Source organism: Accipiter gentilis, chromosome 16 (assembly GCF_929443795.1).
Source record: "Accipiter gentilis chromosome 16, bAccGen1.1, whole genome shotgun sequence".
Taxonomy (NCBI): domain Eukaryota; kingdom Metazoa; phylum Chordata; class Aves; order Accipitriformes; family Accipitridae; genus Astur; species Astur gentilis.
Window position 1 is genome coordinate 27,624,850 of NC_064895.1, and position 27,572 is coordinate 27,652,421.

At 48.2% G+C, this 27,572-nt stretch overlaps 3 protein-coding genes across 3 annotated transcripts; 2 read left to right on the forward strand and 1 right to left on the reverse strand.

Moving 5' to 3' along the window:
• The first annotated feature begins 281 nt into the window (after positions 1-281).
• On the forward strand, positions 282-1,995 carry LOC126046599 (cygnin-like). The gene is made up of 2 exons (XM_049819246.1): positions 282-339; positions 1,862-1,995. The coding sequence occupies exons 1-2, from the start codon at positions 282-284 to the stop codon at positions 1,993-1,995; spliced, it is 192 nt and encodes a 63-aa protein (XP_049675203.1).
• An 8,717-nt stretch (positions 1,996-10,712) lies between these two features.
• Positions 10,713-11,380, reverse strand: LOC126046601 (small basic protein 1-like). Its single transcript, XM_049819248.1, has 2 exons — positions 11,323-11,380; positions 10,713-10,843 (listed from the first exon to the last, which is right to left on the reverse strand). Exons 1-2 carry the CDS (start codon positions 11,378-11,380, stop codon positions 10,713-10,715), a joined length of 189 nt encoding a protein of 62 aa, XP_049675205.1.
• Positions 11,381-15,025: 3,645 nt separating this feature from the next.
• Positions 15,026-16,338, forward strand: LOC126046600 (cygnin). The gene is made up of 2 exons (XM_049819247.1): positions 15,026-15,083; positions 16,205-16,338. Exons 1-2 carry the CDS (start codon positions 15,026-15,028, stop codon positions 16,336-16,338), a joined length of 192 nt encoding a protein of 63 aa, XP_049675204.1.
• Positions 16,339-27,572: the final 11,234 nt, after the last annotated feature.

Here is a 27,572-nt window from a genome sequence, read left to right on the forward strand (position 1 = left end):
CTCGATGGTTTTCATTTGAATTGGGTATTGATACCAGATCTGGGGAGAGCAGAGGTTTGCCAACACACCCAGGTGCAGGGTGGAGGGGCCAGCGGTTGTGGTGTGCAGTGAACCATGAGAGGTCCCGTGAGCAACAGGACCTCCCCCAGAACCCTCCTCTCTGCTCAGAAACACACTATAAATATGAGGATGCCCAGCCTTGCCACTCAGCAGCGTCCAGCTCAGGCTCTCTCCAACCCTCCTCTCTCCAGCCTTGCTGAGATCCTCACCGAGCCCCAACCATGAGGTTCCTCTACCTTGTCTTCGCTTTCTTCCTACTGGTCTCCTTGGCTGTCCCAGGTAAGAGGGTTATTGCTTTGGAGGGTTGTCGCGGTAGAGACGGACACGACAAGTAATAGATCATGCAGAATGGCTACTTTATTGTTCTAACACACCTTTTTATCCCCTTCTTCAGAGTATGTGTTAGTATACGATTGGCTTAGTTAGTAACTAACAATTCATGATTGGTGAGTTTGTCAGGACGGTTCTTCTTATCACTATCTTGTTTTCGTACTAGTCTTCTCGGATCTTTCCAGACTTCTCAAGGATATACTACAAGCTGCTCAAGGTCGCGCTGTTCTCGAACTGTCAGGAATTCCGTAGACTCGTTGCATCCCCCGACAGAGGGTGGGCTGGGCAACCGTGGGAGAACCAGAGAGATGAGGATCAGTGGACCGTGCTTGATAGGCAGCTTGAGCAAATGTGGTCTCTGTTGGCTTTGAAGGCTGTGATTTGGTTGCCCACATAAAGGTGTCTAGTCCTTCGGGTATGCAGATGCATGCTGGTCTCCTGCGAATGCACAGGTGACTTGGTTGCCTCAGGTTGTCTTAAACAGGGCTCTATGCTCATATGCAGGCAAATGAGTCTTTAAAGAAAAACTCACTTTAAAGTACTGTAAGATGCACAGTTAGGATGTTTTAGACATTTGTGACACCTTCTAGGTCAAGGTGAGCTGGGCCTTGGTGTAATTATTTTAGCCACGGAGTGCCAGATGAGTGCTGGATGTCTTTTACAGAGACACCGGCTTCCTGGACATTTCCTGCTCAGATGATGCCATATTTTGTGTCAAACCAGTTCTGAGTATATCTTCAGGGTCCAGTTCAATCACATTTTTAGTGTACATTGCTGATAGATATCCCTCCATTTCTGGTTCCTGCCTCCCTTTTCAATGAACGAAAGGGAGATTTGGGGCTTATAAGGGTTCCCAGTCTAATATCCCTTCACTCTGAACATAATTTCCCAGCTATTTTAGGCCAACAGTCTCCCACCCCGGTGCCTGGTGTTTGGCACTTGAATGTCTTTTAACACATGCAAGTCAGATTTCTGGAACTGCCACCTGTGAAACCCCCCATATTTTTTGGAACACCAGCTCAGTTTTTTGAAACTGCTTTGGTGTTGCTTTTGCTGTTTTGCTCTGAGAACACTTATCCTGTCTCTTAACGAGAGGTGCGAGACTGCACAGATGAGCATCTTTATGAACTTTGGGTTTGGGGTGTCTCTCAATGCGGGCGAGGAATCCGCTCTCCTCGGGAGCATCTCTTTCCCAGACCGCACCTGTGTCATCAACTGGCCCTGTAGTCACCGGCCAGGGGGAAAGGGAGTTTCTCAGAGTCGTGCCCTTCGAGGTCCCCTCCTGCTCTGGGGCTGGGCTCGGGCAGGAGCGGTGGACGTGTGGGAGGGTGGAGCAGGACCTCCCTACAAGCAGGGTCTCGTCCTTCGGACCGCTGCCACGCTCGTCCCTGGAGGTGATGGGAGGGCACGGCGGGGGGGCCCAGAGGCACCTATCCTGACCCAAGCCCGCTCCCTCTGTCTCTCCTTGCAGGCTACGGGCAGATAAGGAAGCACTGCCCCAAGGTGGGGTACTGCTCCGGCAAGTGCTCCAAGGCGGACGTGTGGTCCTTCTCCTCCGACTGCAAGTACTACTGCTGCATCCCCCCCGGCTGGAAGGGGAAATAGGAGCTGGCGAGGAGGCACCCGGGGAAGAGGAGGCACCGCGGTGGCTTTGGGAGCAGCTTCTCAACTCTCTAACCCAATTGCCGTCCCCCCCTCTCGATAATTAAAAAGAGAAAAAAAGGCGATGTAACTCTGGTGTGTGTAGCGTGGTTACTTGCGTCCCCCCGTGATCCCAAGTTAAAACACATTCTCCAAACCCAGCCCCAAAGGCCCATTAGCAGCACGTCTTATTGTTCTTTTTGTGCAAAATACGTAACAAAAGTGCTAAACATATGGAGTTTTCCTCTCTGTTTCCCACAGTGAATTCAGTCAATGGTGGGTGAAAAAGGTCTGTTTGTAACACCACCCTCCTGGGTGTCCGTTTCCCAGCTGAGCCTCATAGCAAAACCCATGGGTCTCATGTGTGGGAGGGAGCCTCGTTTAGTGCTGAGGCTCAAAAAATCGGTATCCAGCTGAGATCCTGGCAAGACTGTTGTTACCATGACTGGGTAACAAGCAGGAATGGATGCGTGCAGTAATTCAGACTCCCTTCAGCATCTTCCAGAGACCTTCTCTAGAAGGATTGTCCTGGTTTCAGCTGGGATAGATTTAATTGTCTTTCTAGTAGCTGGTACAGTGTTATGTTTTGGGTTCAGTACGAGAAGAATGTTGATAGCACACTGATGTTTTCAGTTGTTGCTAAGTTGTGTTCATACTAAGTCCAGGATTTTTCAGCTTCTCATGCCCAGCCAGCAAGAAGGCTGGAGGGGCACAAGGCGTTGGGAGGGGACACAGCCAGGACAGCTGACCCAAACTGGCCAAAGGGGTATTCCTACCATGTGATGTCATGCCCAGTATATAAACTGGGGGGAGTGGGGGTGGGGGATCACCGCTTCAGGGACTAACTGGGTGTTGATCAGCGGGTGGTGAGCAATTGCATTGTGCATCACTTGTATATTCCAATCCTTTTATTATTACTATTGTCATTTTATTAGTGTTTTCATTATCATTAGTTTCTTTTTCTCTGTTCCATTAAACTGTTCTTATCTCAACCCACAGGTTTTACCTTTTTATTTCCAATTCTCTCCCCTATCCCACTGAGTGGAGGGGGAAGTGAGTGAGCGGCTGCGTGGTGCTGAGTTGCTGGCTGGGGTTAAACCATGACAAAGATCTTTGGGAGAGCATCATTCCTGCCCTCTCGTTCCCAAAAGCTTCTCTGCTGAGACCACCTCCAAGAGCACCTATTGGAGTCATTCACAGGTGCCTGCTGTGAGCATGCAGCAGCCCTAGCAGGGTCTGTAACGGGGCTATTTGCAGCAGCCTTTTGTGCTGTGATGATTATGTCCATCCTCATCTGCCTCAGCCTGCGTAGTCACCATAGGTACCTTCCATATTGAAAACTGGGCCATTGACTTTTAAATTGTGTCCTGTTTCATGCTCCTGTGTCCTAGCTGTGGTTTTGTGAGCGCTGGTAATGATCAGGTCTGCTGAAATCTTGTCGCATCTGAAGGTGTCCTTGGATCGTGGGGAGAAACCCAAGAATTGTAAGGGTACACAATGAAACAAAACAGGGATTGGTGAAAGTGAAAAATGTAGATAGAGGGACCTAAAAGGGAGCACCGAGAGATCACCCAGCAGTTGCTGAAGGCGTTCAAGGAGCTACCTGCAAGCATGATAAACCCACACTGGTCCATGGCAAGCTTCCACCTCCTCCTCTTCCAGTAAATACATAGCCAGCTTGAATAAAGCCTATTCCATTTCCAATGACCTCTGTGGACCTTGGGTGGGGAATGAATAAATGGAAAGGTGAGGAGAAACACATAACTAAAACCTCTGCAGCAGATTAGAAAAGGGGCTGCAAACTGCCTGTTTTGTTTTCCCACTCGGTCGTTCCTAGAAAAGGAACAATTTTGGGAACCTAACACATCTCTGACAGCGTCAGCTCTGACCTCCCAGTGAACTTTGGTGTTGTCAAAATACCTTCTCACCAACTCTGGAGAAACTGTAGTTCTCTGTGTTGTAAAATTAGGGCACTGTTAATAATCTCTTTTAGGATGTTCTCTATGCCACTGATCCAGGACTTGGTTTGGTGTATGTGAGCCCAAGTATTTTACAAGTCTTGAATCACCCATGTCTCCTGGTACCCTGAAGTCATCATGGAAATGGTCGCTATTTCAGCAGAGGATCCTTCCTCAGTCATCATCTGTATTTCCCTACAAATACATTTTCTTTCACCAGTGAATTTAGTAAGAAAAGCAAAAAAGATAAGGGGCCTTAAGACTTGAGGTTCACAGGGGTCCAAACAAATCTGGAGAAGAAACCATATTTTTCAATGGCAAAGCAGAGATACCGTTATATTTGTAGACTGCTGTAGAGCATGTGCAGGAGTGGAATATTGAAGTGATCATTAATTGCTGTTGGTTTTCATCTAAAACCACATCACTAATGCAGTCGTTTATTCACCCCTCTCACGTGAAGCTTTCATGGTGTTCCACCTCTTGAAAGGACAGGTATTTGGGAAAAAAACTCTTTGTCTTTTGTAGCTGGCAGCTAGAGTAACTTGAGAAATTAGGGTAAGTACCGGTTAAAACAGCACCATAAATTGCAGCTCCAAAAGAAAGGATGTTTTTCTGAGCCCTGCTTCTGGAAGCTGCAGGGTATAATAGATTGGATCCTGGCTGTAAGATTTTTTTTTTCCCCACTGCTTTCCTCTATATCTTATTTTCAGTGAAATATAATGACTTCTGCAGAAACAAGCTGCATACAGCAGCAAAAACCACTTTCCACACAAATCTGGAGTTGCCATATTGTCTGGTGCTATACATTTTAAAGATCTGTCTTTTCTTGTAGTGACAGTCAGTGCATCTGCCCTGGAAGAAAGAGGAATGCCAGGCATAATGAAAACGTCTGGTCCAACGATTCATGTTAATACGCCCATCTGCTTCTCTGTCACTCGTACCTACGTATAATCACAGACGGTGATCGGGGCAGAGTCTGCACTGGTTTTTTTGCATTGGGACGTGGACCTTTCTGGTTGAGTGCAGTTGGTATAAACAGCAAAGCAATGACCCGTCAGGGCTTCTTCTAGTTGATGCGTCCCCGATAAGAGGGAGGCTGAAAGCTCACCAGATCTCGGATTTCATTCTCTGAATGGCACATACGAGTCTCGGTGCCTCTAACTCTTCCCTCTTCTTGTATGGGGATATTAGCTGTCATTAAAAAGAGGTAAACGCTTTTGCCCTGAAACCGGAAAATCAAAAAAGAGCAAATAAAGGGTCCCAAAATGTCTGGCTGAAATTCCCAAGATTTATTCAGCAATACAGTGTAATGATGCTGTTCCCTGTTCTCTCTTCCTTTCCTAATTACTTGCATTCCCGGTCTCTACTGGGCAATGAAATAACCAACATAGAGCCATTCATTTGACATATAAAATTACTTTGATTTTGCCTATGTGCATCACTCTACATCGATCTGCACCGAATTTCATCAGCCAGTTTCCGAGCCAGCCGCTCAAAACAGCGAGATCCTTCCGCAGCCGTCACCTTCGTTACCCTGAACAATACAGCACCAGTAGAAAATTTTGCTACCTTTCCGGATCTTTTATGATCAAATTTACCACTGTAGCCCCAACAGTGACTTCTCACAGTGCTCCCCATGACCAATTTCTCCTGCAACTTGGACCCATAGTGCTGGTCCCTGCCTCCTGCATCCCCATCTCTCTAGTCCTCAAGTCCGTTGCCTCCTTCTGAGAGCCCTAGCAGTCTTTTAGGACAGGATTTTCCTCTGGTTTTTTTTCCCATGTTATTATATTTATAACTGGTACAATCCTGGCTTGCAATTCTATAGGACCTTTTAAGTTGGTTTGGGGTTTTTTTTCATAACATTAGCATCTCCCCATCTTTGCGCAGTAAATCTTTGTTAAGCAATAGAGCACACGCTGCAGTCAGGAGGGCAGCTATTTCATCTTTGAATTCCTTTAGGACTTTTGGGGGGAAAAGATCTGGGTACTGGTGATTTCTTGCTGCTTATTTCCTCTCTTTCACCTCCTGTACATTCAAGACAAGTCCTTTGATGAGTCCCCACAAAGGAGAGTTCAGCATGAAGACCTCCCTTCTTTCTTGCAAGGTGAACACAGCTGCAAATATTTCATTTGGTTTCCATGGAGTGACCTTAGTTTTTATTAGCTTTACTGCTCTGACCATCTCCTGCCCTACACGCGCTTCATCAGGCTTCCTGTTCCTGGTGTGTTCAGAAAAAAAGACACTTATTTTAAGAGGTTTCTTAAAGTTGCAAGTTCTTCCTGCAATTCTCTGCTGAGTTGCCTTACTGTGTTTTACACTTTGTCAAGCACAGTTTATTATCTTTTCTATTTTCTGTGTTTGGACACAATCTCAGCTGCTTCTTTCTAACAACCTCCCTCATCCCACTGTTCTGCTATGACCTTTTCCTTCTGCTCTTTCTCAGGGCTTTTTTTAATAGGTGTCATACATTTTCTCTGAGTCTGCAATATAGGGGCCTTAAATAGCTCCCACAGTGCTTGCAAAGAATCTATTTGCAAGGATTTAACTCTTTTAGCTGTCCCTTTTGTCTTCTTTTTAACAATTTCCCCAATTTTATGTAGCCTCCTTATTGAAATTAAGCACAGAAGTAGTGGCCTTTTCATCCCTTGCTGCTCCAGCAAAGATGCGGATTGTAAGTACCGTATGATCTGTGCCGCAGAGGAGCTCTCCCAGGCTAAAACTTTGGACCAAGTCCAGTGTGTTAGTCAGAACTGAGTGCTGTTTCTCAGTTATTTAGCATACCAAAGGCAGCGCTGAGAAGTCACTTGTTATGTCTTTGTCTCCTACTTCTAGGTCAGTGAGCCTATAGCTGGTATTTTCTCCCTGTAAACATATGAAAACCCTGTAATCCAGTAATTTATCAGCACTGGCTTCGTAAGGTATAAATATTCAACTACTTCTCCTATAAAAGGTGCTTTCCGGGACATAAATCTGCTTCTTGGCATAGCTAGAATTTATAATAGGAACAGACTGAAATTAGACCATATATTTAGCAGTAATGGTGACTGACCACACTAGGGAAGAAATGTTTTCTCTTTTTCTTGGACATCTGTTCACACCTGGATACCTTCGTCCAAGAAATTCACTTCTGGGCAACTAATCCCCTCCAAGACAAGGTCTGGGCACAGTTTCTGAGATCTTCTGTACCAGAGCTCTACTCTGGGAAGACAGGACTGTGTCATCCAACCCTATCTTACACCATCATGCCCAAAGCACCATCCAACATGCAACAAGTAGCACACTTTCAGTGCAATGCTGTAAAACGTGTGATGTTGGAGGTTACTGGTTTAGACTCTGTGCTTTTGTTCATTCATCTTTTGAAAGCCCAAAACTGCCACAAGCACCTTCCATGTATGCAATGTAATCTGATTGCATGTCTTTTTTGGATGCTCAGCTTCATGATGCCAAGAGGAAGGTTTAGCCCTGGAAAGCACTTCTTGTTGGTGTAATAGCTCAATATTTCTCTCTCATAAAGCCAGTCTGTTATCACTGATTTCTGAGACACCAGAACACAATCCCTGCCATTTTCACATTTTTTTCTTTTGTACATGCCATCACCAGTACATCTCTCCTCCCTGCTTCCAGTGTGTGTATAAGTAAGACTGGTTGAAGTGCTCTCTGCAAGCTTATGTTTCCTACGTGGTCCTGGAATAACAGCCTTTGTGATCAGAAAGTCTCCTACCATTATTGACCATCCTTACAAGAGACCAGTCAAATTTTTGTTCATGTCAGCTCCTGTTTTGCTTCCAAAGGCAGCCATTGAAAATCTCTTGGATGCCATTCACAGAGGGGCCTTTTGCTTTCCTTTGGTGGAGACAGCTTGGACAAACAGCACGTCCGTGCAACAGAGACAACACTTTTGCAGCCAAAAGATTTGCTGTAAGCAGCCGGTGTCTCTCGCTGCCTGCTCCTCACTCGCTTCTTCTGAAGATGAATGCATAGCGTCTGCAGGATGCTCTACCATTGCAAGAAGAGATGAGTGGCCCGGAGAGGTTTTGGACATATATTTTCTGGCTGTCAGGACAGGGCAAACACAGCTTCTTTTTCCTTCAAGTGCCTTTCGCAGTGGAAATGTTAGATGGCTGCACTGCTGTTCTGAAAGAGGTGAAAAAGCAAAAACCATATTTAACGTTAGCACAAAGTGCACGTGTGTGAAATGTTAACTGGATTGTGTAGCAGAGCTGCATCCCGCCTGCCTTCCCTCTTTCTGCGGGCAGTGGAGATAAAAGCCAGTTGCAGTGGATGAACCCCCAAATTGGGACACGTGTAACTCATGTAGCTGGGAAATGCTGCGTTAGCATTCAGGGTGCCTGGGCAGAAGAGGCCAGGCAATTTCCCTCTGCCTTTTTTTTTTATAGAAAAATCCACATGCCGTGTCTTTGAGAGCTTCTCTGCTGCAGGGAGCACTGGGTTGCTCTGGGGGATCCCAGGTCCAATCTTCTGCTGATAGAAGAAGTGGGATCTGAAGATGAAGAAAGCCTGTCTCCTTCACTCTTTGCATTACACCCACATCAAATTCCAGGCTGAAACCCCCCAAAGAGGACTCATGCCTTCCCTCCTGTTGTTTAATGCAGTTGGAGGGTCCCTCTGCTCCCCAAGAGGCTGCAACAAGGTGCCCTAGGAGGTCCCACAGCTGCACATGGTAGGACCAGTAACAGGGGGAAACAGTCATTCTCCTAACAAGAAAAATTTGAAATAAACTACTGCTGTCAGAAGCTTTCATTAGCTGCAGAAACATTTTGAAGGCTGGAGATGCAGCAGAGCGAGTGGCACCACTTCAAAACCCCATTTTGCAGTTCATTCACTTTCACATGGCTTTTCTTTTCACTCTTCTCACACAATTCTTATTTTTTTCTTGGGGAAAAATGGGAAAGAAACAGCAAAGGGTTTTTTTTATTGTCGTTCAGTGTTTCCTTTTGCAATTTTTATTATTTTATCAAACTTTCAACCTTGTGTGTCTGTGAAGTCTTTCCGCCAACACGTCATGGTTTTAGGTAAATTTTCCTTTGTCTGGGGTCAGGTGAAGCTTGACAAATTACTGCTTTGAAGACGACAGTCTGTGGCTCTTGGTAAGCCACGCTGTATCATATCATCAAGCGTGACATTTACCTGCTGCCTATCCTTGCCTGATCTCAGCCCTCATGGACTAGATGTTAAGCCCCTCACGCTCAGTATCTCACAGTACGCACCTAGTTTGGAAAGAGACTCATTGCTCTTAGCAAGAAAAATATAAGAAATCCCACTGTTGGCACAGCTTTGTCAGGATTCCTGTATCCTTGGTTAGTCTTTAAAGTGATAAAGTTTTTAAAGTTATCAGATTTCACATTTATCCTATGTGCTAAGGATAAAATAAAGGAGCATAAGGTTATTTCTGTTTGCCCCCCCAAATTGCTTGGTACACAGTCATTTAGACCACAGTGGTCGGTAGCAAGTCCCTCGGATCACCTTACATTGCACGTACAGACACAATGGGTGGCTTTAGCCCTCGGGTTGGCAGCAGACACGCCTGCAGGCACCGTGTGTTCAGAGTTGCCTGGTAATCAGAGGAGTTTGGAACAAACACAGAAATTAGCCTTAGGAAGAAGTGACTTTCCCCCCCAGGTCTGTGTACTGGCTGTAGTGCCAACATCTCTGCTGACCATAGAGGAGGCTGCAGAAGAGAGGAGACGCAGACCTTCCCCCTGTAGAAATTAAGCAATCTTTCTACAAGAAGGAGAGGTCTGTATCTCTTCTCTTCTCCTGCAGCATCCTTCAGTCCAACAAATACCAGTACAGTAGCCTTTTCCTGGGTTTGAAAGGCCCCATGGCTGGAAATTTATTTTGACACAAACGTCTCACCCTCCAATATTGCTCCTGAGGCTTGTCTGGCTGCCCGTTGCCAGAATGCTCTGAGCCACCCAACACCGGATCGCTCCATGTCCCCCTGCAGAAAGCCTGGAGTGAATAGTTTATCACGCAGTGGAGAGGGTAGGGAAGAGGACGCTGAAGAAATCCACCTTGTCTGTTCTTCCATTATTGGTGACCCCCAAAGGAGTAATCTGGTCACAGGCTATGTTGAGAAGTCATTTGCTTTGTGCAAGGGTGTCCAGGACAGCCACGGGACCACCAAACCTGAGTGGCTGCACTGGGATGAGGGTGCTCTATAGGCGCCCCAGGAGTGGGATTTGAGGGGTGCAAGGAGAAAGCGGTGGCTGCTTGCCTCCCGTCTCTACCCCCGCAATGGGACTGAGGTCCCCAGTGCAGAGGCTGAATGGGACTGATGGAGCACTGGGGGCTGTTGCATCCCCTAGAACTAAACTGGGATTCAACTTGTGGAGAAGGGAGACACAATATTAGGCAATCAGTCCTCTCCCAGCCTTTGCCACCACCCTGCTGTGAAGCAACAGGAAAATCCCAAAGCCTTTTCTCTTCCAGTGTGTTATTTTTGTGTCACAGGTCTGGGGCTGTCAGAAGTGTTTGGGGCTCTCAGAGGTGTGTCGTGGTCACGGTCCAGGGAGGTCTGGGTGCAGAACCTCTCCTGGAGCTCCCCTCCCGGGAGGTGAATGAAGCACACAGCACACAGAAATCATATCTGCCCATCTTTACTTCAAAGCAGTGAACACCGTCTCGGTTACACCATGAATACATCGCCCGGAGCCCCACCGCGAGTGCTGCTCTTCCTCTTCTCTCAGACTCCCCTAATCATTTTCCCTTTTTGGGTGGGGGGATGCAGCAGTACATCTTCGCGCAGGACTGGCTGAAAGTCCACTCGTCCCTTTTGGCACACACGTAGGAACAGTACCCATCACAAGTGCCCTTAGACTGCCCGTACCCTGTGGTGGGAAGGAGAGAGAGATGGGTTATAAGAGAAAATGTCAGACACTGTAGGAGGGCAGAGCCCCAAAAGTTATCTCCTTGCTGGCTCCGGTGTGGTACTGATGCTCAGGGTACCTTTGGGTTTAGACCCACATAGAATAGGACCCATGCTTTCTGTCCCCATTGAGCTGGGGGACCACGGGACTCTTTGGAAGTCATGCCTCTACACATGTCAGTACTGGAACCTGCTGGCAAGATCCCTTTGCATGAGTGTGAGAGACAGGCATTTGCAGTATGGCATTCATCTCATCCCAAATCGGTTGGGTAAATCATCAGCCAGAGCCAGCTGCAGGTAGCTGATCTCCACTCCCAAACCGGCGTGAGATGAACCACCTCCCTCTGACCCAAGGCACAAAGGCTGGAGAGGGGACAGGCTCCCAAACCCCAGCGACCAGGGTCAGCCCCACTTTCTCCACCCCACGCATTCCCATCTTACCTGGGGTGGCCAAGGAGAAAAGCAGGAGCACAGCAAAGACCGCGCAGAGCACCCTCATGCTTGGAGGCCGGCAGAGATCTCGGTGCAGTGGGAGCAAAGTAGATCTGAGATGGCTAAAGTGGGTGACCTTGGAGGCCCTGGGTTTTATAGAGGGACTCCTGCCGCAAGCGGCGCGACAGGAGGAGAAGCTTGAGCAAACCCATCTCCAGAGAGGCGTTGTTTGCTTGCCGGCGTCTGCAATGTCACCCCGACCCGCTGGTCCCACTCACAAAGGCACCTGGCAGCCAGGTCCATGCTCCAGCGGGCTTCTCCTCGCCGGTCGCCGGCCGCTTTCCCCAACCCGGACACGCCGAGGCAATTCCCCCTCCTCCAGATCCGGCTGCCAGGACTCTGCCGCCAGCACGCGCGGAGCCGCCGGGCACAGCTCTGCTCGAGCCGGTGCCAGCCGGGGCTGCCGACAGCAGAGCTGCTGCCGGAGGTGGTGGATGGAGTCTGGGCACCTTGCTGATAAGCTCTCGGCACTGTCTGCAGGGCACGGACACAATGGACAATCCCGGGGCATCAGGTCCATCACGGAGAATAGTTTTGAGGGTGCATCCGTCCCCGAGCAGTGCTTTGGCAGTGAGGTTCCCCAAGGGTCTTCCCCAGATGTGGTGCTCTGGAACATCTTCATAGAATCATAGAATCACAGAATGGTTTGGGTTGGAAAGGACGTTTAAAGTTCATCTAGTCCAACCCCCCTGCCATGAGCAGGGACATCTTCAACCAGACCAGGTTGCTCAGAGCCCCATCCAACCTGACCTTGGATGGTTCCAGGGATGGGGCATCGACCACCTCTCTGGGCAACCTGGGCCAGTGTCTCACCACCCTCAGTGTAAAAAATGTCTTCCTTATATCTAGTCTGATTCTACCTTCTTTTAGTTTAAAACAACTCCCCCTTGTCTTATCACAACAGGCCCTACTAAAAAGTCTGTCCCCATCTTTCTTCTAAGCCCCATTTAGGTACTGGCAGGCTGCAAATAAGGTCTCCCCGGAGCCTTCTCTTCTCCAGGCTGAACAACCCCAACTCTCCTAGCTCCTCTCTTCATAGGAGAGGTGCTCCAGCCCTCTGATGTCAAGTAAGAAATTGAAAGGGACTACAAAGCATTAGAGGACAGGATTAGCATTTCAGTGGATCTTCTCGTGCTAAAGAGATAATGGAAAAAATATAATTAAGTAACAGGGAAAGCTACATTGTCTATACAGACAAGAATATTTGGCTGGAGAATACAGATCAGGGGGTTTCGGGCTGTGCGGCAGTTCTGCAGGGAAAATTTGGGTTGCAATGGCTTATAGGAAGGCATAAATGAGCAATGTCATGGTGTTGGGAAACCAGCATTAATTGTCCTAGAAGTATAGACAAAAGCCGAGTTTGTAAGACACAGGACGTACCCGCAGCACTGTGTCTCCCTTAAAAGTGCCTCCATCCAGTTTTGTACACCACGCTTCAAGAAAGCAAAGAAAGGGCTGAAGGGAGCTCAGAAAATGACAGGAGGTCAGGAAGATGTGACCAGTAAGAAAAGACTGAAGGAAGCGGAATAATGATGATCAGGAAAGAGAAGACATGGAAAACATGAAAGTCCTTAAATCCACAAAAGGCAATAGTTTGGAAAGGGATGGTCTGTTCTTGGTGGCCAGGCTGAGAAGTCAGTGACTGCGGCTGCAGCAAGAGGTCCTCACTTCAGTTAGAGGAGAACCTTTGTGATGAGAGGGCTGTACAGCAGCAGGAAGGATTGAATAAGGGGAGGGTGGCAACACCGTCGCTGAAGGTCTTCAAGAAAAAATGGACAAACTCCTGAGAATGACAGTTAGAAACAGTGGTGATGAAGCAGGCAAGGTGTAGAGTCCCCTCACCCTTACTTTTAGTCGGTTTCTGTACTCAAAGAAGGTCACAGAGAGGAAGGTAAGAGCGAGCCAAGTCAGAGTGCAGAGTCTGGTTCGGGCAGAAGCGAGTGGCTGGGAAGGAGTCCAAGAACATGTGTTTACACTCAGTAAAACTCCCCACCCTCCAGTAACATGAAGTTTGGTGACTTCCTCAAGAAGGTTTTTTAACTGATTTTTTGAAGTTGTACCTGCTTCATTAATTTGTAAACTGCTTTTTCAATATATTTGTCTTTTCAATAAGTTTTGACTTCTTGAACAAGTTCCATGTTTCAGCTATGCTCAGTGTGAAAGTGGATTTTTTTGGTTACTTTTTTGATAAATGCCTGATTTACTATTGCATCTCACCTATTTCTTGGGTTATAAAAAGTCAACAACCATAGTCGTCTCTTCCTAAGGCCACTCAAATTTGTACAGCCTTGTGACATACCTCCAGTGTGTTTCTTCTCTGAGCTGATGAGTGCCACTATATTTAATTTTATGAAATCCAATCCCTGGCTCTGCCACCTTCCTTTACACCTCTTCCTGCCCTACTGTAGGCCATCAGGGATGGGGAGATGAGCAGTGCACACAATACAGTGCGATACCCCACAGACTGATGCAGTGATACAATGCTTTCTTTTGTCTTAGTAGCTTTCTTAAGATTTCTTAATATCAAATTTTCCATTTTTTGGTGCTTATCTGCTGTTTTCAGGGCACTGGCTTCAAGGATCCCAAACCTTCTTCCTAACTCACTTTAGGTAATTCAGACCCATCATTTGTACAGAGATTATATCTTTTTCCAAATTTACAACCTTAAACTAACCGACACTGATTCAGCATTTGACATTTTGCTGCCCTCTTACTGTGTTGTAAGATCTGTCTGCTGCCCTTTGCAGATTTAGGTTTGCTGGCATTCGGTAATTTTGCAGCAGCTTCTGTCCCTTCACAAGTCGTCTCTTTTTTTCTGGCTGTTTATAAAGCTATTAAACAGGCCAGTGAACTGAGGTTGGAAAAGCTCCTTTGCAGAGCTCTGGTCACGTTTGAAACCCCAGATCTGTCTGGAGGGTTTGTGAGGAAGAGGAGATGATCAAAGTGTCTGCTCCTCCAGGCTCCTGGGAGCTCTCAGCCCCAGTGCTCCTGCCCATCCATCAGAAGGGGTGAGAGGCGACAACAAAAGAGACTCCATTGAACATGATGTTTGCTAAATTTATCAGAAAGATTTTGCGGACATGGTTCCCTTCACAAGTGGAGATGGGAACATGGGTCCTTTCCAAGCCGACAGCCCCGCATGGTGACCGGTCCGGACAATGGAAGGAGAGTTATCGGTGCATCGTGGCCACAACTCAGCCCTATTGCATGCAATTGCATCTCTGCCAGAGGTTGGGAAAGGCCTGAAACCTTGTGATACTGATCTTGTTCTCCCCTCATCGTTATACCCGCAGATCTCTATCGGGTCCCTCTGACCCATCAGCTATTGACAGCCCCTATTCATTTGTGCTCTCATCAAGACCAATCTGCTGAAATCGTATCTGATATTGGGTGGCCAGGTCTGGGGGAAGGAGGTGGCTGCCAGCACATTTGGGTGCACGTGGGAAAGTCTGGTGCTCGTGCCACGACTGCACATCCAGCCACAAATAGCATGACTTGGGTGAATTCCCGTGTCTCCCCAGCATCCTCCCCTCTGCGGGGAAACTCTATAAAAACTGGCAGCCGCAGCCTCCCTGTATGCCACCTCCTCCCTTCGAGCTCACTCCGAGACTTCTCTCTCCAGCCTTCCTGAGATCCCAGCTCAACTCCAGCCATGAGGTTCCTCTACCTTGTCTTTGCTGTCTTCCTACTGGTCTCCCTGGCCACTCCAGGTAAGATGGAAAATCGGGTGAGATGGGCTGATACTAGCTGGAATTCTTTTAAATTAACTTCAGCTCTGGTAAATATGGTTATTACCATCTGAGGTGACTGCTATAACCTGGCCAGGTACTTTAATGATTTCTTTCAAGGGACCATGAAATAAGGACTACCTCAGAGAGATTTGTGCAGCAATAACTGAGCTTAAAAACTTCAGTATCCAGATCAGGACCCAGGCCAGACAATTGCCAAACAAGAGTCTGGATGTGGCCACTTCTCTTGGGGGCTCAGAGAGTTTCATAGTATCAGAGGGGACTTTTCTGTGCCACTCAATTTCTGTGTCAAGGAACAGTCCTGGGCGCATTTGATTTCCTGATGTGACATAGCTATTGCTGCTAATGCCCATTTCTGAGACTCCAGAGCTTTCTGGTCCCTTTACAGCAGTTGAAAGGGGATTCTGGGCTGAGATCTCCCAGACAGGCATTAGAGACTCCCTTCAGATATCGGTTCTCATCCACCTGGGCCAAGTCTTTCAGTTGGCCCACATTTAACCACCACGGTGAATAATTGGTGCAAGGCTGCTGTGGGGACAATTTCAAGACCTTTCAGCATCCTTTCAGCCTTTCCTGAGTAAGAGGGCAGTTTTTAGAAGCATGGTATAAGTACAGGGACCTGAGTGGACAGCTCAGTTTTTAAATAAGCTCCATGTGGCTTTTGCTGTTTTGCTCTGAGAACACTTATCCTGTCTCTTAACGAGAGGTGCGAGACTGCACAGATGAGCATCTTTATGAACTTTGGGTTTGGGGTGTCTCTCAATGCGGGCGAGGAATCCGCTCTCCTCGGGAGCATCTCTTTCCCAGACCGCACCTGTGTCATCAACTGGCCCTGTAGTCACCGGCCAGGGGGAAAGGGAGTTTCTCAGAGTCGTGCCCTTCGAGGTCCCCTCCTGCTCTGGGGCTGGGCTCGGGCAGGAGCGGTGGACGTGTGGGAGGGTGGAGCAGGACCTCCCTACAAGCAGGGTCTCGTCCTTCGGACCGCTGCCACGCTCGTCCCTGGAGGTGATGGGAGGGCACGGCGGGGGGGCCCAGAGGCACCTATCCTGACCCAAGCCCGCTCCCTCTGTCTCTCCTTGCAGGCTACGGGCAGATAAGGAAGCACTGCCCCAAGGTGGGGTACTGCTCCGGCAAGTGCTCCAAGGCGGACGTGTGGTCCTTCTCCTCCGACTGCAAGTACTACTGCTGCATCCCCCCCGGCTGGAAGGGGAAATAGGAGCTGGCGAGGAGGCACCCGGGGAAGAGGAGGCACCGCGGTGGCTTTGGGAGCAGCTTCTCAACTCTCTAACCCAATTGCCGTCCCCCCCTCTCGATAATTAAAAAGAGAAAAAAAGGCGATGTAACTCTGGTGTGTGTAGCGTGGTTACTTGCGTCCCCCCGTGATCCCAAGTTAAAACGCGTTCTCCAAACCCAGCCCCAAAGGCCCATTAGCACCAAAAGCACCTGATCTTCCAGTGACAACAAGCTGCAGAGCTACCAGTGGTCTTATGGGGTAGAGATTTTGGAAGAAAACATATAATTTGCCCTCTTGCCTCCTCTATGGCCCTGAACACAACCCTCTGGAGACAAGAGAGTATTTTTCAATTCCTTACTGCTTTTTCAGGATACAGGTTATCTGCAGATGTCTTAAAAAATGTGGGTAGCTCAGAAATGTCTCCTCTAACCATAGGACAGCCCTCTTTCCATGAAAATTTCAGCAAATCCACAGAGGTGGGCAACAGAGAAGCAAATAAGCCCTCACAGACCTCATGCAATGGATTTTATGCCAAATAAAATTTTATTTGGATTTTATGCTTGGGATCTTTGTGCCAAAGTCCCAAGACTGCTCAGTCAGTGCTTGTCTCTTGTTTGCAGATCAATACCATACTTAGGGTTCGGTTTCTGCTCTCCCTAGCTTGAACTGGGTGTACTGGAGCATAAAAAAGTATGGAGAAGAGCCATGAAGGTGATCAAAGGTGTGTGAAACCTCTGTAGCAGGAGCAGTCATGCACCTCTGCCCAGACAAACTGTTTGGACTCTCACCACTGGATTGGCAGTCTCCGACTTTTACGCCTGTCTAGGAGAGACAACACAGGTTTTAGGCTTCTCAGTAAGAAATCTAACTTTTTCTACAACATAGCTTTAGGTGTGAAGGTATGGCTATAGTATAAGTATATGGAGGTAATCAGGGAATAAAAGTCTGTAGTGGGTTGACCCTGGCTGGATGCCAGATGCCCATCAAGTTGCTCTATCACTCCCCGTCCTCAGCTGGGCAGGGGAACAAAAGATGGTGAAAGGCTCGTGGGTCGAGATAAGGACAGGGAGATCACTCAGCAGTTACCAACAGGCAAAACAATCTTGAATTGGGGAAATTAATTTAATTTAGTGCATATCAAAGTCAGGGTAGGATAATGAAAAATGAAAACAAATCTTAAAATACCTCCCACCTCCTTCTTCCAAGGCTCAACTCCACTCCCAAATTCTCCACCTCCTCCCCTCCAGGAGTGCAGGGGGACAGGGAATGGGGGTTGGGGTCAGTTCATCCCACATTTTCTCTGCCAATCCTTCCTCCTCAGGGGCAGGACTCCTCACTTGGCCCCTGCTCCGGCGTGGGGTCCTCCCCGGGCTGCAGGTGGAGATCTGCTCCCCCGTGGACCTCCCTGGGCTGCAGGGGGACAGCCTGCCTCACCGTGGTCTTCCTCATGGGCTGCAGGGGAATCTCTGCTCCGGCGCCTGGAGCATCTCCTCCCCTCCTTCTGCACTGACCTGGGGTCTGCAGGGCTGGGGCTTTCACCCATCCTTACTCCATCCACTCTCCGGCTGCAGTTTCTGTGCCACAGCAACTCTTTTTCCCTTCTTAAATACGTTCTCCCACTGTCACTGACGGGCTCGGCCTTGGCCAGCTGTGGGTCTGTCTTGGAGCCGGCTGGCATTGGCTTTGTCGGACACGGGGGAAGCTTCTGGCAGCTTCTCACAAAAGCCACCCCCGTAGCCTCTCCGCTACCAAAACCTTGCCAAGCAAACCCAGTACAGAGTCCAACAGTGAAACAGCTTCTGGAAGGAAAATCTATTACAACCAGCTCTGCTCTCACTTGTCTAAGGAGAGGTCTATATGACATTACCCACCAGCAGTGGCCATTTGGGGGTTCATTGGATGGTATCTTTCCAGGAGGAATTTGTTCCGAGTTAATGGCAGGCATCACTGAACTGTTTAACGGACACAGTGGTTGTTGTTATTAGTAGAGGACTCAAGGACCAGAAGAGCTGTAGTGATCATTTCCCTTTGAGAGAGAGGCCAGCTAGAGGGATACACTAGGAAAATTTGGGACAGAGTAATCCTTCTTCTGCCTTACCTTCTCCTCTGCTTCTCTTCTGCTTTCTTTGCAAGGCAATGGACATACTCAGTGCGGAAAGGAGAACAACTGCAAGCGGACCAGAGGGACTGAGATCTGCTCAGCATCTTAGAGGTGTGCCGCACAAGTTGGATGAGAAGGACAGAGTGGAAAGGTTAGAGTACCCCACTGGTCCCAGTCCTTTCATGCCTTTGTCCACCTGGCACTCTCTGGGTGAGATTGAAATGCAGATTAGGGAGAGCTAAACAAGGTGTTTACACAGAAGGACCTGCAGCCATGCTAGCACTTGATTGAGTTGCCTAAATGAAGATGTCTAGTGCCATGTGAGGTATCAATGAGTGCCTGGGACATTTATATGTGGCTGGCAAGTATGATATGGGAGCTATGGGAGACCATTACCCTCTAGAGACACAACTGGAGAGTAGGTGGGACATCTCAAATATGCACCTGAGATGTCTGAGTCACTGGGAACAGTCAGTCCAGTCAATAGTGTTGAGATCATCTAGAGCATAGTTCACCTCACCCTAAATAAAAACCTCCAGGCTGGTAAGATGAGTGAATCTCCCAGCTCCATGGATTATATTGAGTAGATCTCCATTGACTGTCAAGGGAGTATAGACATCCAGAACAAAAGGAGACACCCATATAAGAAATAAAAATATTGGTGTACTCATCTCTAAATTAATCCCGCTCAGAGTGGATAGATGCAGAGTGAGTGCTTCTGCAGTTTTTGCTCTCCAGGGCAGATAGCCCCAGCCTTATCTCAGGCAGTTCTGGAGGGAATGGTGCAACACGCTGCCAATATTGTTCAGTCTGAAACGTTCACTCATTGCCAGGGAACACAACCTACAGTATCTCTGCTTGGGTTCAGTTTCTTCTTGGACTGGAGGTGCTGTGGTAGTTGTTTCTTTGCTTCTCCTCAAGGGAGAAGGAAATGAGGGAAGAAACACATCAATCACAAGCTGATGTAAATGTAAATTCTAGGACTTCTTCCCAGCTTGTGGTGAAGGAGACTTTAGGTGGGCAACAGAGGCATATGCTACTTGCTGCTATTCTTTGGTCACCTCTGCACTTAGTGCTTGGCAATATTCTGGTCCTTTATGTTTACAAAGTCCAGCACTCAGAGACTGGCACTGAGTTGCTATTTATCCTATCTGCAGAAAGTGCCATCCAAATCTCTTGTATGTGGTTGATGTAGGAGAGTAGGAGAAACTTGGGAAATTTCAGGAGGTCTCAAATGGTGCTGTTTGTGTTCAGGCAACTGAATTGAGCCCCAGATGATTAGCTTAGACTGGTGACCTCACCTTCAGACAGCCAGGGTTATTTTGCAGGAAAGACATTTCAACTTTATAGCAACTTGCATGTCCATTGCCACAGCACTTTGGATTCTAGTAGAGGGTCTAGATCTTGACATATGTTTGGAAATGCATACGGTGGCATTGGCCTATTACCAGTCCTCTCAGATCTCTATTTTGGAAGGGAAGAAGAAGGGGTCTCAAACTCGCTGCTGTAACACCGTCCACCACAACCATTCCTACAAGCCAACACCAAGTCTTCTGACCAGGGACTAATAGTCCCAATTGTCTGTGCTAAAAGCTTTGGCAGCCAGATTGAGAGGAGTCCAGCTCCCAAGGGAGAGATGCCAGCACAGGCCGCATGAGATGCCTTCAAAGAGCCAGTGACAAACGGGCACAGAGTGGACGTCTCATTGTCAGAGGGCCACTGGGTTGGAGTGACATAATATCCCACTAAGCAGCAAACAATTTGTCCTTGGGCAACAGTGAAGTCACGCTCCTCCTTAACACTGTCCTCTCTGTCAAGAAATGTCTATAAATATCAGGATCTCCAGCCTTTTTCTTAGCAACTGATTCAAGACCTCTCTGCAAGGCTGCATCCCAGACCTGCTGTGATCCCGGTGGACATCCAGTCATGAGGATCATCTATGTTGTGTTTGCTGTTTTTCTGATGGCCTTGATGGCCACCCCAGGTAAGGCGGCAAATTATGTGGAGCAGAAATGAGAGAGAATAGTGAAACATAAAGGAATTAAGGTTAAAAAAAAGACTTTTCCAGGAAAGTAGGTGCGGGTGGTGGGTCTTGTATCGAGATTTTGGTTGAGTTCAGCTCGTGAGACTATTGGAGTGGAGTTCGGCTCCAGAATCGCACCATCCTAAATTTAGACACCCACCATCTGGGGGTCTCCATGTGAACTGCATCTCATCGTGGTCATTGGACACTAGTCGATAGAGTCAGAGCAATTCAATTCATCTCAAGCTAAATACCCAGGGTGTGACTGTACTGATAAATTTAGCAGTGCCAGGACTGAGCTCTCAGCTTGACATATGAACTAAGTCGTCCACACCATTTAATTGACAGCGCTGTCACTGGCTCAGTTTTGCTCTTGGCCAAATAGCATGGACTCAAACCATTCCTGAGAGAGTACCGACAGTGACCAGGGTCCATTCCCAAGTATCAGTGTGGATGTGGACACTTTGTTTTAAGGAGACAGTTTACTGTGTGGTGGTGGGATTTCTGTGCTGTTAACCACAATGAATTAGTCGATGCTGACGTAGCTCCGTTCCTTTTTTTCTGCAGGCAAAAGCCAGTCAAAAAAGTGCTGTGGTGGGTGTTGTTCCAGGACTTGTCCTAAAGGAGAGAAGGAGGAGCATACTGAAAACTGCAGGAGGATGTACTGCTGCCTGACACACAGGAAAAAGAAGTAGAGCAGAGATTTTCGGTGCTGAGAGGAGGAGGGAAACAGTAATTTTTGCATTAGTTTCTTCTTGTTTGATGGAAATGGAGTTTTCTTCTCTCATTAAAAAAGACCAGTTCTCACCCTGAAGTGTGCTGTGTGGTTCACTGTCTTCCAAAAAGTTGTGTGCAGAGGATCAGGAAACATCTAGTGAGTCTTGCCAGATAAGTTCATATTTATGGAGACGATATGGTCAAACGCAGATGCTGCACTTTCTCATACCAGCCTCGACACAACAGGAGTTACAAGTAGGTTTCTTAGTAGTCTGTTCATGTAAGGTTGTGCCTTTGTGTGATTCAAATCCTGCAAGGACGCTCAAAAGCAGAGATGGTGGTATCAGAGAGAAATCCACTGTATGCCCCATCAGTGTCCTCCAGAGGTCCGTCCCACACTTGGACTGAGATGATCTATCAGCAATGACCATCACCAAGGCTTTGCATGTTCACTATATCCATCCCCAAACATGCCCATATTTATAGCTCTGAGTCATGTCCCCTAAGCTCAGGCTTGCTCGCTGCCCGAGCTGTGGTACCAGCCAGCAGACCCCAGCAAGTCCCACAAAACCACTGGGCGATATTCTCTGAGAGGCTGGCCAGCACCGCCTGAAAGCTGTGATCACCCAGGCGTGCAGCACACCGCAAACACCATCTTTGCCTTGTAGGACCAGAGACCCCTACGCAGGTTTTCATTACCTCTTCTTCTGGTCCAGATAATCTGAACCAGCAGCCCAGACATAATCCTATGAAGGTGATGGTTTCAGTTTCCAAAGCCCTTTTGGATTTCTTCAGAGATGCCTTTGACATGTAAGTAATCTTACAGGCCTCTGGGATGTCCTAGCTTCAACCCTCACCCCCCTGCACTGCCCATACACTGAAAACCAATTCTCTAAAGCATTTGTATCCCACGATGTGGATGTTTCCTCCCATTCTTCCCCCACTCTTTGTCCGGAGGGAGCTCAGAGCCTACTCACTCAAAACAAGAGTCATGTGAAGGGAGAAAACTCCTGCTAAAGCCTTCGGTTTGGACTGTGGTAGGGCCTTGGTCCTGGAGTCAATATTTCGTGAGCAAAGCTCTCACTGACTTCAATGGTGCGAGATGAGGACTGGAATGAGAGGGGTAATACAGTAACGACCATTGCTTTGTGAGCAGCTCTGTGCTGCAGAGACACTTTGTAAACACAGGTTCCTCTGGACTGAGTAGCTGGAGAATTAAGCAGGAGGAGAGAGACACAATCTGTCATGTCTCAGATAACAGACCGGACCTAGCTAGGGCTGGTGCAGCCTAAAAATTGTGCTGTGGCTTCTGAATCTGAAAATTGCCATCAGCAATTGAGTTTGTCCCCAGATGGACTTAGTTTTTTCCCTTCGGCAGTCTTGTGTCATCATCCCCTGTTTTCTCCAAAACAGGGTAACTCTCTCAATGATTTTGCCCAATGGGGTAGATAGCCCATAGCATCCATGCTGAGACACGAGGAGACTCTTCCCAAGGAGATGGCATGGGGAACTTGCCCTCCAACTGCTCATTCTCGGCCAAGGCAGAACCTCTTAGCATCACGGGGTCCACTTGAAGGAGAAAAATCTGGTGAATGTGAAAGCGATCCGTGACCCACTGGTGAGAGCAGAGCTGCAGCCACTGACAGCAGCAGACCCCCACATTGTGTAATGCAGAGCTTCGAAAATATAAGGAATAGTCAGGGAAATATGTCCTAAACCCCAGAAATTGTCCACTTGGAAAAAATTTGGAGGATCTCACCATGGGTTAGGCATGGTTACCAAGATGCTAAATAGCAGCCCCGAGGCACTTGCCTTCCTGACACTCATTTATATCTCACCATGCTGAAGAAATCCTACCAGGAATGTGCAGGGAATGCAACTGCTCGAACCTGCCTCCGGCAAGGCACATCTGTGTTTGCTTCTGCACAAGCCAGGCATCCTCTGCAGCGTCTTGCAGCTTCTCCCTCCCACATCAAACCACATTCCCTCTGACTTATCTGGCCTCACTGCCGTGGGTCAGTGCTGGATGAACCAGGCAGTCCTCCACAAGGCCTTTTACCTTCCCCTTTTTGTCCTGTGTTTTTATTTAAACAAGAAATTAAAATGCCCAGACATGAAAGAAAACATTTTGCCTGATCTCAAAGGAATCTTTTCTTCTTTCTTTTTTTTGGACAAATGGAAAAGGCAAAGATTTCATTTCTTTTTAGTTCAAAGTCAATTTTCTTTCAATTCTTGGGACTTGCCAATGAACCAGAAAATCCACTGCGTGCCCCTCTCTGGTTTGGAGAACAGGGCACGCACCGGTGCTGCAGTGGGAAGCAGAGCGCACAAGCTAGACGAGAAGGAAATATCCAGGGCTCTTCTTTGTTGACCATTTTCTTGGAAGACAAAGCATAAAACAACCCACATCAGCTTCATGCGTTGCTGACCCTCGCTTCTATTCACCACTGTGATTTTCTCTCCTTTTCTAGCAATGCCTCCAGGAGGGGCACTTAGAAAACCCTGCTGCAGGGGACCGTGGATGCTGAGACTTCACCTTGGTTCAAAGAGAGACTGGCTGGGTTTCCCAGAGAGGAATTCACTGTGATTCAGGGTAGTGCCTTCTGCAGATGTTTGAGGCCAATTTTTCCTTTCACTCCCATCAATGTCCTCAGCTGTGGACTCTGTTGTCACCTCCTGCAAGGCACGGGTGAGTTATCCCAAGCACGGGGGGGAAAGGACTCCCCCATCTCTCTTTGAGGGGAAGAAAATTATGGTTTTACTCAGCTTTAATGTACAGCAAAGGGAAAGGATTTAAAAACTCCAAATAAAAATGGATGACTGCAGTTTTATCTGAGAAAAACACTTCAGCAGAACCCAAATCTTTTCCCTTCCCCAGCTGCCCTCCACCAAGCCCAATTTCACCTTGTGGGATATTTACTTAAAGAGATTATTTTCTTTCTATGGAAAAATACGTATGGAAAAATGTCAGTAATACTCCTATCACATTGCCATTTTGCTCTTGCCCTCATTTCTTCCCCATCTGCATTCCTGGGGCTGTAGCGAGATCCTTTTGGAGGGGCAGGAATATCGCCTCAGAGCGCTGGGAGTGGGAGTGATGCCTCCTGCTTGTGCATTGCCCAGCCTGCTGGTTCCTGCTTCCAGTGTGCCTTGTGGAAACACAAAATACGCTGTGAATAATGACAATTTCATCTTTCAGTGATGTTGGAGTCACCAGGGGTCAACAGAGCCTATTGCAGATCTAACTTGGATGCAGGTATTAGTGATGCACTTCTCTTCTTGTCTAAGATGTGCCAGTTCACTTTGCTGTTTGAAAATACCTAAGGATGCTCATAAAGACAATTTCCAGCCCACCAAGTGTTGCTGCAAAGCACCCTGGCAGGATTCCCCGTGTGTCCTGACCACCACACAGGCCAAGTGCTGCAGCCAACCGCAGTCAGTGCTTATTTCTAGGGTTTTCATTATTCCCGTTGCTGCAGTTATTGCTTTTATCGCCGCGGGAGCTCTTTGAAATGATCCCCACCCCTGTGCCCTTGTTAGACTAGATGCTGGGCAGTCAGGGAGCAGAAGACAGTAGATGTCCCCAGGAGCTGAAGACCTACAACCTTCATCACTGAAGCCAGCTCAGCAGAAAACCAATTTTTTTAGTTATACTTTACCTGTGGAAGCTTAAGCCCACAGCTGCCTGTTTGCAGGAGAGAAATGCTCCCTGGTTACTCGGCAGAGACATCTCCTGTCTGGCAGGGAGGCTGCAAGGCCGGGTGAGGACAACAGGAGAGCTGCCCACCGGTGAGGAACGGGGATGGCGGAGGGATGGGGGATTGCTCACACACCAGTCATCGGACATGGCCAGGTAGTGCCAGTTGGCCTCAGGGCCAGAAAACAGGTCCCGGCACTGTTTAATTGACTGGAAGAGATGTCTCCAGTGTGTCCAAGGCCGCAGGAGCAGAGCCAGAAATACGCTGCGTGACTTATTTCTCTCGGACCGGTGAACTCGGAGAAACAGAAGTGGGGGAAATAATAGAGCTGAGGATGTTGGTTTGTATTTGGGTCTGTCTGTAGATTTCCATAGGCTGCAAACACAATGCGGAGAGAAATGTGAGCTGATAAAAGGGATGCTTGGAAAAGAATGGATTTTATGTTTGTGTTCCCATCTTCCACTTCCAAAGACGAAGCCTGGAGAACAGAGATGCATGAGATGGGGACATGGAGGGGACCTTGTTTCCAATCCTGAGGAGCTGCTGCAATGAAAACTGAGGCAGAGGAAAGCTCTGGGAAGGAAGGTGGGGATTTGTTGAGGGGGGACACTGGTCTTTTGTGTGGGGGTGACCAGTAGCACAGTGTGCTCTGCCACACGACGGAGGCTCTGGGTGGTAGAGCTCACTCCACCATCTCACTGCGTCCTTCTGCAAGGAAGGACAATTTGGGAACAGAGACCACAGAGAGCTGAGACCACAAGCCAGTGTACTCCTGGCTCCTACAGCCTCTTCCCTCTTAAGTTCCCAATCCAACCACCCCTTCCCAAAGGAGCTGCTCTGGGCACCGTGGATGGTGAGGAAAAGCTGCAGGAGCAACCCAGGCTGCTGGGTCTGCCAGCATAAAGGCAACTTGGCTCTCATACAACCAAGAGAAAATCCGAATCCCTCTTCCAGGAGGAGGCAGCCATGATCACTTTTCCAGGCAGAAACCAGCACTAGCAAAATGCCAAAAGCACGGCTAGAGACATGGCTTTTAGCAGCTCTCTGCAGCTTTTGAGCTCCGTCTCCCATGGGTGGTGCCAGCTGCAGTGTCAATAATCAAGGTGAGACACGGATCTCCTGGTCAGAGTCCAGCCAGCCGGTGAGGAAGAAGATTTGGGGAAGGCTGCCATCTTTTGGATGACTGCAAAATAACGGCGCCTGCTTAGGAAATGCTACTCACGGACCAAAGAGATGTCAGCTCAAGCCTTTTTCTTGGAGGATGAGGTGCAGCTGCAGACCACTGAAGTTATTCCTGCTCTGCTCTTGCCTCCCGCAAACCGATGCGGATCTTTATTTAGGGCAAACTAGGATCAGATCTGGAAATGATCTGGCAGATTTTCTGTCTGGCCTCTCGTGCCCTTCAGCAGTGGCTGCATCTGCAAAGACGGAAGCTGCACATCTGGAGAGCAATATTCACGCTGCCTTCCACCTGGCTGGCTCAGGTCCTGCAAGCGACGCAGGATGCAGGCGGCAGAGGTTTAACTAGGCTTGGAACATTAGTTTCGGGGTTTCTCTCTCCCTATCCCTGCTGCTGTTCAGGTGATTTCAAGGGTTCCTTTTGCCTTTCCACAGAAACCTTTTCGGCATTTGCAATTGCTCTACCTGCTCTCTCAAGCCCTCGGGCATAAGCGCCAACATCGGCCACCTCGGTCCTACAATCCTCTCATAACTTGTCCCCTGGGTCCCCGCCACCGCTCTGCCTCACAGGCCCAGCTGCTCCATGGCTTTAAAAGCATCAGAGCACCTGCCTGCCTGGTGGCCCACTTTCCTGCAGATTAAACATTTGTCTAATGGCCATAAGCTGCTTAAATATGTCTTGGGCAAAGCCCCTTTGCGGGCGCCCTGAGAACAAATGGTTCCCTGCTGGGACCACTCCTATGCCCCCACACCGAAGCATTTCTTATGGACGTGTCATCTGTTTTCTTTCCCTTTGTGCATCCAGTCAGCTCATCTCCTTTCCACAGGCATGAAGGAGTGAAGAATTTGCCCCATCACAGATAGAGGGAGATGGCCTGCTTTACGTGGCCAAAGACAATTTGCAAGCCTGCATCCCTTTTCCACCCTGCCCCATCTCTCCAGGATATCCCAATGCAAGCCTCTTTCCCTGATCCCATACTGTGTTCATCTAGCAAGCCAATGCCACAACGTTCAGGATCTGTCAGTGCATGAGTGTACAGCACTTTTTAAGCAGCTTGACAAAACCCAAATCCACTCAGAGTCAAAATATCCATTGCTTCCAGGATTTTCCACCCCCGCAAGCAGCTCTACATCTCCATTGCTTGACCTCCCCTCCCATCTCTGACCAAACTGAAACCTTCAGCCTAGACCCCCAAAAGCATCAAATGCAAATAAAGTGAGAGTGCCCCAAAGCCAGATCAGCAGTTTTTTTGCCAATACGTGACATGGAAGGATGATCAACCTGACCGATACTGGGACTATCTGGCCCAGACAGTAAGAGTTGGGATTTTTTTAAAAAGGGAACTTTTTATCTTGATGACTTTCACTTCTTACTCAATTTTTGCCTCCAGCGGATGTATGATATAGACCACTGCCCCTCTGCTGCACCCCTCCTTTGTTATCTATACCAAAAGCAAATACTGCCTCTAAAATCTGAACAATAATACATCCTTCCATG